This window comes from Heterodontus francisci, chromosome 18 (assembly GCF_036365525.1).
Source record: "Heterodontus francisci isolate sHetFra1 chromosome 18, sHetFra1.hap1, whole genome shotgun sequence".
Classification (NCBI taxonomy): Eukaryota; Metazoa; Chordata; class Chondrichthyes; order Heterodontiformes; family Heterodontidae; genus Heterodontus; species Heterodontus francisci.
This window is the reverse complement of record NC_090388.1, coordinates 49,474,489-49,487,172: the sequence shown is the minus strand read 5'-3', so window position 1 is coordinate 49,487,172 and position 12,684 is coordinate 49,474,489. Positions and strand designations below refer to the sequence as shown.

Here is a 12,684-nt window from a genome sequence, read left to right as displayed (position 1 = left end):
ATGTTCCACTCCCAGCTACGGGAGTACAAAATCCAGCCCACAGTGAAACCAAAAAAGACTGACCTCAATGCATGTAGTCTGTTGCCCCCTTCCCATTTGTGTTCTGTGCCTAGTGCACAGCTAAAACACACTGGTGCCCATGGGAGATCATATTTAAATGAGGGCTCTGCTTACGTTTGAATTCCACTAAGGAGGAAGGGTGATGTCAACAGCTCACCACCACCTTCTAAAGGGCAATTAGGGATGGGCAATAAATGCTGGCCTAGCCAGCGACGCCCACATCCTATGAATGAATAAATAAAAGCACACAATTTAGGCATGATAGCATAATCACTTTTACACAATTACCATTAATGCCTTGAACAAAAGAACTTTATATGAAGTATCATATGTCAGATCCCCATAAATCCCCATGTGTACCTAGGTGCTTTTCTTGTTATATTTGTGACTGCTTCTACAAGGTGTGAACCCAGCGACAGCAGCTGGGCTGGGATTAGGCTGCCCTTTGGCCTGTGATGACTTCGGTGGCTGTTCTCTGGCTGGAGGCCTGGAGGGCCCTGACTGCCTGAGGGTTTGCTGCACAGGCGCAGGATTCTCCTCAGGCATTGTGGCTACTGGAGCTGGGCTCACTGGCAGAGGGGCTGAGCTGCCGGTGTACACACTTGGAGTGCCCTGAGTGGAGCCCCCAGCTGTGGAGTTCAGCCCCTCCTCCTCCCTTTCAAGACTCACTTGAACCTCCCTGCTCACCAGACAAAAACAAGGAGATGGCGAAGACTCCAAGTGCCTCGTCCTTCTCTCGCTTTGCTACTGCTGTGTTGAGCTCATGGCCAAGGTGATGGTGTGTAGGTCTGCATACAGCTGTGGAATCTGGCTCTCCATGAGGGTTGCCAGCCTCTCTGGATGAAGCCATGTGCTCACATGCCTGAGATATGGCAGCAGTCTTGGCCTGAATGGACTCCTCCATCGTCCGCTCATGACTGCGCATGGCCTCTGGTGTCTCCACCAGATGTTGCCTTCCTTCTCTCTGCAACTCCAGTATGCCCTATGCTGTCAACACCAGAGGTACATCATGAGTTGGAGCTCAGCATGGTCCTGGCCAGCCACAGTCCTCTGACTGTCAGAGGCCTCAGCTGTCTCAGCCTCAGCCAGCTGCTCGGGCATGTGTGCAGTGCTCTCACCAGCTTATGACCCTGATTCTACAGCCGAGTGGAAACCCACCGAGGTTAAAGTATCTACACTGGTGGAAGGTGCAGGAGAGTCATGAGACAGTGCATCCTCTGAGTGCTCCTCCTCCTCAGAGTTGGATGGCTGTCCCCCTTCTGGTTGAGTCTCCTGCAGATGCCAACCTGCATGAAAGAACACAAATGTGTGGGTTAGACTGTGCAGATCTCAGCATGCCAACCATACATGATGTGGCTCTCCAGAAGTGATCTGTATGTCGATGGAAACCAATCCTCACTCTCTTGCATGGAGACTCCAGTCTCTCCATCAGATATGGCACTGCTGCTCTGTGTCCCTGCTAATTCTAACACCCCTTCCTCATCTGTGCTGAGAGGCCGAAGATCTGGTATTCCTCCACCAGTCCAGGCCGTCTTCCTCCTGCTGTGGGCCCTTTTGATCTGCAAGAGGAAAGATGGAGATAGTCATATTTCACAGACAGATCAACATGACAGTTCAGCTAGTGTCAGCCCCTCGTTCTCTACTGGGCTTTCACATGCTGCCATCCGCTCTTAGGGGAGTTAAGAGGAGTGAGCTGTGAAAGAATGTGGCCTGTGATTGAGATGCAGCCATGCATCTGTCAGGATGAGATGATTCCTAACCCCCCTCTGCCATCGTCGTTGTTGTGCCACTCTCCCGATACCCGCTTCCTCCTGCGTAGCCACTTGTAATCACTAAAAAGGAGAGAGGTGTGGAGCACTCACTTTGGCAGAACGCAGGAGGTCATTGATCCTCTTGCGGCACTGTACCCAGTCCCGGGGCTGATCCCCCACCCCCGGCTGCTGACCTCTCCGCGATCTCCATCCAGACTTGCTTGGTCAGGTGGAGCAACTCTTTTTGCCATTCGCCTTTCCCTTGCAACTTGGAGGAGAATCTGGAGGAAGGCATCACTAAACCCCGGGGCCACCCTGTGTCTTGGCTCTGCCATCCTGCGGGGTCTGCCTTGGGGGGTTGGGGAGTCTTGTGTCAATGCAAAACGGGTCACAGTTCAGAGCAGCAAGTGAATGCAGGGAAGCAGGGCTTTAAATATGGCATCAGCACCTGCTGTGGAGTCACTTGATGCCATATTCGGTGTCTCGCTTCCCATCCCCGCCAAGTGACTGGGATTGGGGCCGCGCTGCAGTATGCAAAATGGACGTCGGCCACATGATCATGGTGGGGCTACCACCCACATGACAAACTGGAATGGTGCCAATTTCTGGGGCGGGCTCGCTAAAAGCCCATATTTTAGGTGTGGTCTCATCTAAGCCCTGTACAACTGTAGAAAGACTTCTTTATTCTTGTACTCCAAGCCCCTCGTAATAAAGGTCAACATATCATTTGCCTTCATAAATGCTTCCTGTACCTGCATGCTAACTTTCATTGTTCCTTGTACAAGCACAATCAGATCTCTGAACATTATCATTTACAAGTTTCATTCTTTTTAAAAAAATATTCTGCTCTTCTATTGTTCCTGCCAAAGTGAATAACCTCACACTTTGCTACATTGGACTCCATCTGCCACCTTGTTGCCTACTCACTTAACCTGTCTATATCTCTTCGCAGCTTCTCTGTTTCCTCCTCACAGCTTACATTCCCATCTACCTTTGTATCATCAGCAAACTTAGATACATTACTCTCTGTCTCTTTGTCTAAGTCATTAATATAGATTGTAAATAGTTGAGGCCCCAGCACTGATCCTTGTGGCACTTCACTAGTCACAGCCTGCCAACTTGAAATTGCCCCATTTATGCCTACTCCTTGCTTCCTGTCCATTCATCAATCCTCTATCCATGCTAATATATTATCCCAACTCCATGAGCCCTTATGTTGCCTATTAACCTTTTGTGTGTCACCTTATCAAATGCCTTTTGGAAATCCAGGTGTATATCCATTGGTTCCCCTTTATCTACCTGACTAGTTACATCCTCACAAAACTCTAATAAATTTTTCGAACACGATTTTCCTTTCGTAAAACCATGTTCACTTTGCCTGATACTATGATTTAACCCCATATTGCCTACCACATCCCCACCTTCCCTCAATTCTCCTACCACCTACCTACCTACACTAGTGGCAGTTTACAATGGCCAACTTACCTAGCAACCTGCAAATCTTTGGCTGTGGGAGGAAACTGGAGCACCTGGCGGAAACCCACGGGGTCACAGGGAGAACTTGCAAACTCCGCACAGGCAGTACCCAGAACGGATCCCAGGTCGCTGGAGCTGTGAGGCTGCGGTGCTAACCACTGCGCCACTGTGCCGCCCGAGAGAGATCTGGGAGATTTGTTATATCTTCCTCAGTGAAGACAAACACAAAGTAATCATATAGCTTCTCTGCCATTTCTCTATCCTCCATTATAAATTCTCCTGACTCTGACTGTAATGGACCCACATTTGTCTTAGCTAAACATTTCCTTTTTACGTACCTATAGAAGCTTTTACAGTCCGTTTTTATAATTTTTGCTACCTTACATTCATATTCTATTCTCCCTTTCTTTATCAGTTTCTTCATCTTCCTTTGCTGTATTCTAAAATCCTCCCAATCCGCAGGTTTACCAATATTTCTGGCAACTTTATAGGCCTTTTCTTTAAATCTTACGCAATCCTTAACTTCCTTTGTTATCCATGGTTGGCTGCCTTTACTTTTGGGGTTTTTGTGCCTTGAAGGAATTGTCATGCAGACCCCCACCTGCCAAGATTGAGGCATATTAATTTTGTCATATAAACGTTGGTTTTAAACTTGCTGGGAAGAAAAGAAGGCCTGTTACAAGGGCTGCCAGACATTTAGCTGAAAAACATTTGCATACTAACAGACAGTGCCTGTGGAGACAAAAGGACGATTCCATGACACATTCAACCCACAATGGATTTTGATCACCAGACATTGAAGGTGTAAGAAAGAGCATTCCAGAGATTGCTAAAGTGATACAAACAACAAAATCCAAGACTGGTTAAACCAGCTGGTCACATGACTAACGGGCTGGTCCAGGGTTTTTTGAACTAGCCACAGAGTTTTTGAACTCAGAAAGACTGTTTGCTCCTGGAGTGAGAAGACCTCTCCTGTCTGCTTCCATCTCTTTCTCACAAGCATCTGGACCCACTGAGGACACATGAACTTCAAGAGAGAAAAGTCTCCTACATTGAACATGGTTTAAGAAGAATACTGGGCCCCAACAAGACCTACCTACAATCAACGACTTTACAGCGAGGAAACAATAGAACAATAACCAAAACCTTGTCATCAAACCTGCACTCTTCTGACACCCTACGTCATTTTGACAATTTCCAGTTTCCTGGCCCTAACTGCCTCCTCTTCACTATGGACGTCCAATCTCTCGACACCTCCATCCCCCACCAAGACGGTTTGAAGGCTCTCTGCTTCTTCCTTGAATAGAGGCCCAACCAGTCCCCATCCACCACCACCCTCCTCCGTCTGACTGCACTTGTTCTCACATTGAACAACTTCTCCTTCAACTCCACTCACTTCCTTCAAGTAAAAGCTGTTGCTATGGGTACCCCCATGGGTCCTAATTATGCCTGTCATTTTGTCGGATATGTCAAACATTCCTTGTTCCAGTCCTACTCAGGCCCCTTCCCCCAACTCTTTTTCCGGTACATTGATGACTGTATCGGTGCCATTTCCTGCTCCCGCCCAGGACTGGAAAACTTTATCAACTTTGCTTCTAATTTCCACCCTTCTCTCACCTTTACATGGTCCATCTTCGACACTTCCCTTCCCTTCCTCGACTTCTCTGTCTCCATCTCTGGGGATAGGCTGTCTACTAATATTCATTCTCAGCCCACCGACTCCCACTGTTACCTTGACCACACTTCTTCACACCTTGCCTCCTGTAAGTACTCCATTCCATTCTTCCAGTTTCTCCTTCTCCGACGCATCTGCTCTGATGCTGCAACCTTCCGCGACAGCGCTTCTGATATGTCTTCCTTTTTCCTCAACCGAGGATTTCCCCCCACTGTGGTTGACAGGGCCCTCAACCGTGTCCAGCCCATTTCCCACACCTCTATCTTCACCCCTTCCCCTCCCTCCCAGAACCACGACAGTTCCCCTTGTCCTCATTTTCCACCCCACATGCCTGCACATCCAAAGGATCATCCTCTGTCATTTCCACCATATCCAGCGTGATGCCACTACCAAACGAAACATCCCCTCCCTTCCCCGTCAGCATTCCGAAGGGATCATTCCCTCCGCGACACCCTCGTCCACTCCTCCATTACCCCCACCACCTCATCCCCTTCCCACGGCACCTTCCCCTGCAATCGCAGGAGATGTAATACCTGCCCATTTACTTCCTCTCTCTTCACTTTCCAAGGCCCCAAACACTCCTTTCAGGTGAAGCAGTGATTTACTTGTACTTTCAATGTAGTATACTGTATTCGCTGCTCACAATGTGGTCTCCTCTACATTGGGGAGACCAAACGCAGATTGGGTGACCGCTTTGTGAAGCACCTCCGCTCAGTCTGTAAGCATGATCCCGAGCTTCCAGTTGCTGGCCATTTCAACAACCCCCCCTGCTCTCATGCTCACATCTCTGTCCTGGGATTGCTGCAGTGTTCCAGCGAACATCAATGCAAGCTCGAGGAACAGCACCTCATTTACCGATTAGGCACGCTACAGCCTGTCGGACTGAACATTGGGTTCAATAATTTCAGAGCATGACGGGCCCCCCTTTTTTATTTTTAGTTATTTTTTATTTTGTCTTTATTTTAGTTTGTTCAGTTTGTTTCTACTGTGCCTACCCACTTTTTTTTTCATGTTTGTGCTTGGGGCCAGGGCTGTTCATTTTACTGTCAATTGACACCCTCTCTGTACTAACGCTTTGTCTTTCACTGTTTGCCTTTGTTCCATGACCTTCTGGGCAGTTATTCTCTGTGACCTTGTCCTATCAACACCTCTTTTGTTATCTCTTGCCCCACCCCCGCTTTTCTTGCTTAAAACCTTTTACATTTTTAATATTTGTTAGTTCTGATGAAGGATCACTGACCTGAAACGTTACCTCTGCTTCTGTCTCCACAGATGCTGCCAGACCTGCTGAGTATATCCAGCATTTCTTGGTTTTATTTGTAACCAAAACCATCTTCAGATATTGCCTCAAACTGTTCCACTTTAATTCTTCTGCTCTTTTCTGTCTCTACCTGCCTGCACATATCACGTATGTATGCAACATGGGTGAGTTGCATATCTGTAGGCGTTAACCAGGTTAGAGTTTAAGTTTAATAAAGTTCAACCTTTTTTCTTTAAACCTAAGAAAACCTGTTTGGCTAGTTTCTTTGCCTTATGTTTGGAAGTTAGTGAACTAGGATTCACTAAGGGGGAACTAAAAAAAAAAATGGTGTGTTTAAAATTATACCCTGTTACGGTAAGACCTGGTGAAGGCTGAGAGGGAACCCTAGACCCCTTTCTCACCTGGTTGTAACAGAATGTATAGTTGCTGTAAACTATGTATTATTTTTTTAAAGACTATCCATTGCCTATGTACTGTCATATCTTTTAATATATTTTCCCAATCCATTCAGCCAATTTGCCCCTCATACCTTCATAATTTCATTTGTTCAAATTTAACATCCTGGCTTCAGATTGAACTACCTCACTTTCAAACATAATTTAAAATTCTATCATAATATGGTCACTCATCCCTAAAAGTTCTTTTCCAACAAGATTATTAATTAGCCCTTTCTCATTACATAATACTTGATCTAAAATAGCCCTAAGTTCTATTCGATTCCTCAACCATGCAGCTCTAGAAAAGCATCCCTAACACACTCCAGAAACTCGTCCTCCACAGCATTTGTGCTCATTAGGTTTACCCAGTCTATATGTAGATTGAATTCACCCATGATTACTGTATTACCCATACCACATGCGTCTCTAATCTCCTGATTAATACCATGGCCCACACTACCACCACTATTTGGTGGCCTATAAACACACCCCTACCTGCCCCTTGCTGTTTCTTAGCTCCACCCAAACAGATTCCACATTTTGTTTTTCTGATCTGAGATCCTCCCTAACTAATGTACTGATCCCATCCCTTATTATCAGTGCAACACCACCTCCTTTTCCTTTTTACCTGTCCTTCCTAAGTGTTGAATATCCTTGAATATTCAGTTCCCAGTCTTGGTCACCCTGTAACCATGTTTCCGTTATGACAATTAGATCATACCCATTTACCTCTATTGGGCCTTTAAATCATCTACCTTGTTGCGAGTGCTGCGTGCTTTCAGGTAGAGTGCCCTTAGCCTTGTCGTCTTGACATTCTGCATTCTAAGCCTAGTTGATGCTGGCCTTTGTTTCGCCTGCCTTCTAATGTCACTTGCTACTTTTCTACCTCCTGTTACTAACTTTACTTCCTTCAATTTGAGCTATCCCTCGGGTTCCCATCCCCCTGACAAGCTAGTTTAAACCCTCCCGAACAGCACTAGCAAACCTCCCTGTGAGGATATCAGTTCCGGTCCTGTTAAGGTGTAGCCTGCCCCAGAACCGGTCCCAATGCCTCAGAAATCTGATGCACTCTCTCCTACACCAATTCTCCAGCCACGTGTTCAATCGATTAATCCTCCTATTCCTATGCTCACTAGCACATGGCACTGGGAGTAATCCTGAGATTACTGCTTTTGAGGTCCTACTTTTTAATTTCCTTCCTAACTCCCTAAAATCTGCTTTCAGGACTACATCCCTCTTCCTACCTATGTCATTGTCAATTGTTTCTTTAAATGATTCCCACTGTTTATTTGCTGCCATACCTTTTAGTCTACTTACCCCCTCAACCTCAGCCAGCTCTCTCATCATACCTATGTAATTGGCTTTGTTTAATTTTAAGATTCTTGTTTGTGATTGGAGTATATCGCTTTCCAACTTAACACAGAATTCAATTGTATTATGATCACTATTTCCCAGCGGATCTTTTACTATGAGATTACTAATTAACGCTGCCTCATTGCACAATACTGGATCTAAAATATCTTTATCCCTAGTTAGTTCCACAATGTATTGCTCCAGGAAACTGTCATGAAAACATCCCACAAACTCATCTTCTAGACCACCCTTGCCAATTTGATTGGTCCGGTCTATATGATGATTATGGTCCCCCACAATTATTACATTGCCTTTGTTACAAGCTCCAATAATTTCTTGTTTAATGCTCTGTCCAAGGGTATAACTACTGTTAGGGGGCCTATAAACTACTCCCACCAGCATTTTCTAACTCTGGCTATTCCTAATTTCCTCCCATACTGATTCTACTTCATGATCTTCTGAACCAAGGTCTTTTCTCACTAATGTCCTTATGTCATCCTTTACTATCAGGGCTACCCCTCTTTCTTTGCCATTCTGTCTGTCTTTTAGAAATATTGTGTACCCTGGCATATTTATTTCCCAACCTTGCTCACCTTGTAATCATGTCTCTGTAATGGCGATAAGATCTAAACCATTTATTTCTATTTGTGCCACTAGTTCATTTACCTTATTGCAGGTGCTTTGTGCATTCAAATAAAGAACCTTTAATTTAATATTTTTTACTGCTATTCCCTGCATGGACATTACTCACTGATGCATAATTCCTGTTAAACTCTCTGTCCCTTCCTCCTGTCTCTCTCACATCGCTAGGCTGATCTATTGCCTTGACTTTTCTCTTTGGATTTCGAACTCTCCCTTCACCCGAACCCTTCTCTCTTGCTTGATTATTTGACAATGTTGGGCAAAGCAGCCAAGCATGATTCTTTTTCTATTCAACAGCTATGCATGGATGTAAACTTGCCAACAGATATCTATGGATAGTGAACGGGACAGGAACCATGACTGACTTTTTTTTCGCCACTGAGGACATTGAGGTCAATTATAGCATTCTTGTTGGTGCAATTCAGTAGTACATAACTGCCAATCTTTGTGGTATAACCACAACATTGGCAGTTCCACCAGCACCAACTGCAGTTCAGAAACAATATGGTTAATTACCACAGAGCAGAGCAGATTGCCCACCTGCTGTAGAGTCAGCCTGATTTTTAATCCAGTGATTTCAAGTGATCTGCTCTATCAGGTTACCAGCCAGGTGGTAAAGCTGAAAATTACTCTCAATATTCCTTTAAAATTTTGTGGAATATACAGAAATGAATATGAATATATACTAAAGTTACTACCAGCATTATCTGAGTGTAATCGTATATTCGTGCAGTTTGCTGTTTAAACCAATAGTGGTCACTAATAAATCTAATTGGGAATTCTGGCAGACCTGCTGATTATTTCCAGCATTTTCTGTTTTTATTTCAGATTTTCAGCATCTACCATATTTTGCTTTTCATTACCCATAGAGTGGTTATGATGTAGAACATGGTACCATAAGGAGTAGTTAAGTCTATTAGCATGGTTGCATTTAAGGGGAAGCTAGATAAGTGAGGGAGAAAGGAATAAAAGATGTGTGGATAAGGTTAGATAAAGAGGGATGGGAATGTGGAGCATAAATACTGGCATAGATTAGTTAGGCTGAATGGTTTGTTTCTATGGTGTACACCCTATGCAGTAACATTTTAACATTTTAAATTCTAGGTTCATCTGACTTACGTACACCCCAATGATTACACGAGACTAACACACATGGAGTCAGAAAACAAATGCTTTTATTTTGGGAAAGCCTATTACTTGCACAGGTGAGGCCATACAACATATATTAGGGGGATAGCTCAATAAATTAAGAATTAAATGTAATGAAAATATAGGTGGGAATTGATGTGACGAAAATTAATTCAGCGATTTGGGTATTGCGTTGTGTCCGTGTACTTTCACATGGATGAGTGTGCATTCCTATTTCTTCTGTTTTCCCTTCCTCCTCTCCTCAGAAGCTGCCTTCAGACCTTAGGATTAAGTTTGAAGATTCTTCGGATTTCTATCTTTTGGGGTTGGGAGAAATTTCACAGCCTTTCTTGGAGGTTTCCCCAGTTGGATTTTTCCTTTGAGTTTGAATGGATAGAGTGAAAATCATAAGCCGAATTGTAAATGATCTGTGGAGGGAACGAGAATCACAGGATGGCACTTTATGTTCTAGGTGCTATTGAGCATAATGATAAAATCAAAAGTAAATAATATATATATAAAAATGGCAAGTTTATTAGAAATAATTGGACCATTAATGAAATGACAGTAAAAGGATATCACCTGTAGTTTTGTTTATGAATCCAATGCATTCTAAATGTGACTAGAAAAAAATGTCCATGTTCTCATAACATACTTAAAACCACTAAAAGTATGTTAAAATGTCATTGATTTCACTTAACAGTCTTATGTTTTAATGTTATAATTAATGTTGTGTCTGCCCACCAAATTTGGTTCCTATAGATACATGAAAATGGATGCACCACAAAAGGCAAACAATGAAAAGCATGAAAATCCTTTCAGAATTGGAGTAGGTGAAGGTAACTCAATATTGTTTGATCTGTGACTCATTGTGTGCTGTAAGTAATGCCAACATAGATTTTGCAATGTTACTCCACAGTACTAATGGTTTCCATTACTTTTTACTGGTACTTGTGAATCCACAACTAGTAAAATTAAAAGGCCCCTAAAATAATTTACAGCAAGTGGAATGTCCATCAAAAACATAAACACTGGATACATTCTAAAAAATAAATTACTACAGATGAGCCCTGAGATTGCTTCACAGATTCTCGAGGTCCTGAGACCCCAGTTTGAAATCCAGTTAGTGGTTCTTGCAGTGGTTAAAAAAGACATCTTATAGTGCCTTTCATGAAGACAGGACATCTCAAATCACTTTACAGCCAATGAAGTATTTTTTGAAATGTAGTCACTGTTGTAATGTAGGAAATCTGGCAGCAGCTTGCACACAGCAAGCTCCTACAAACAGCCATGTGATAGTGGCCAGATATTCAGCTTTAGTGATGTTGACTGAGGGTTAAATATTGTTCAGGACACTGATGATAACTCCCCTGCTTTTCTCCAAAATAGTTCTTTGGGATCTTTTACAGCCACCTGAGGGGGTAAACACGGCCTTGGTTAATGTTTCATTCAAAAGATGGCACCTCCAACAGGTCAACATTCCCTCAGTGCTGCACTGGAGTATCCGCCTTGATTTTTGTTCTCAGGTCCTGGGGTGGACATGAACCCACAACTTCTGACGCAGAGGCAAGGGTGCTACTTACTGAGCCATAGCTGACACCTTTTTAGTATGAAAACAACAACTTCCATTTATATAGGGACATTAACATAGGACAGCGTACCAAGGCACTTCACAGAAGTGTAATCAGCCGAAAAGTAAGACTGTGCCAAAAACAGATAAGGATGGATGCCTGAAAGCTTGATCAAAGAGATAGCATTTAAGGAGGACAGAGAAGCTTAAGATGGAAATTCTATAACTTAGGGCAGATAAAGGCACATCTTTCAATGGGAGGATGTGGAGGGGGAGGTGGGGAGCAGGGGATGTGTAACAGGTCAGAGTTGAATGAAAGCAGAGCTCTCAGAGAGGTGTAAGGCTGGAGGGCGTTACAGAGTTATGGAAGGGCAAGGCTATGAACGGATTTGAACATTCGAGGTTTTGGTGACTGAGCCAATGGTCAATGAGCACTAGGATGATGGGTAAGCAGGACTAAATGCAGGTTAGGATACACTAGCAGAGTTTTGGATAAGCTGAAACTTATGCACAGCAGAAGATGGGAGGCCATCCATGAGACCATGGGAATAGTCAAATCAGAGGTAATACAAGCATAGATTAGGGTTTCAGCAGTGAATAGGCTGAGGCAGGTTGGAAATGGGTGATTTGTTGTGATGGAGAGGATATCGGGTCAGAAGCCCAGCTCAGGGTCAAAGTGTGTGGCTGGGGCTGAAGGACAATGGCTTTGGATCTTGCAGTGTTTAATTGGAGGAAATTGTGGCTCATCCGGAACTGGATGTCAGACAAGCTGTGTGATAGCACAGAGGCAGTGGAGATGAGGTAGAGCTGGGTAGAGTCAGTATAAGTGTGGAATCTGATGGCACATCTTGAGATGATATCACTGAGGGACAGCATGTAGATGAAAAATAAGAGGGCCAAGGATACATATTCTGGACTCTAGAAATAATGGTTTGTGGGCAGGAAGAGGGCATTGAAGCAATTCTGTGGTTACAACTGGAGAGGTAAGAGTGGAACCAGGCGAGGACAGTCATACTTGGCTGGACGGTGAAGGACATGGTGTGGTTGACCATGTCAAAGGCTAAGGAGAGGTCTAGAAGGATGAGGAGGAATAAGCACCACAGTCACAAGCCACGGAGCATGTAGTCCAACATGGATTTGAGGAAGGACTGGCATGGATCTGGGAGGTGACAGTGGTGTCAAGGGCCTTGGAGAGGAAATGGAGGTTGCTGGAGGCTGTAGTCTGCAAGGACAAGAGTAGGCTGGATTTTCCCTGAGTGGGAGGCGGGAAACAAAAGTTGGGACTGTTTTCGGGTCCCAACCAGCATCCTGTGGGGGAAGCAGTCACTCAT

General features: G+C 44.2%; 1 protein-coding gene across 3 annotated transcripts in view; it reads left to right on the top strand.

Moving 5' to 3' along the window:
• Positions 1-12,684, top strand: part of b4galnt3b (beta-1,4-N-acetyl-galactosaminyl transferase 3b) — a 264,672-nt gene that overhangs the window by 214,194 nt on the left and 37,794 nt on the right. For all 3 annotated transcript variants that reach the window (XR_010976873.1, XM_068050686.1, XM_068050685.1), the window contains 2 exons: positions 9,760-9,860; positions 10,546-10,622. Coding sequence is in view for 2 of the 3 variants with exons in the window: in XM_068050686.1 (XP_067906787.1) it covers positions 9,760-9,860; positions 10,546-10,622 (178 nt within the window). In the remaining variant the exon portion in view is untranslated. The remainder of the gene's footprint in view (positions 1-9,759; positions 9,861-10,545; positions 10,623-12,684) is intronic.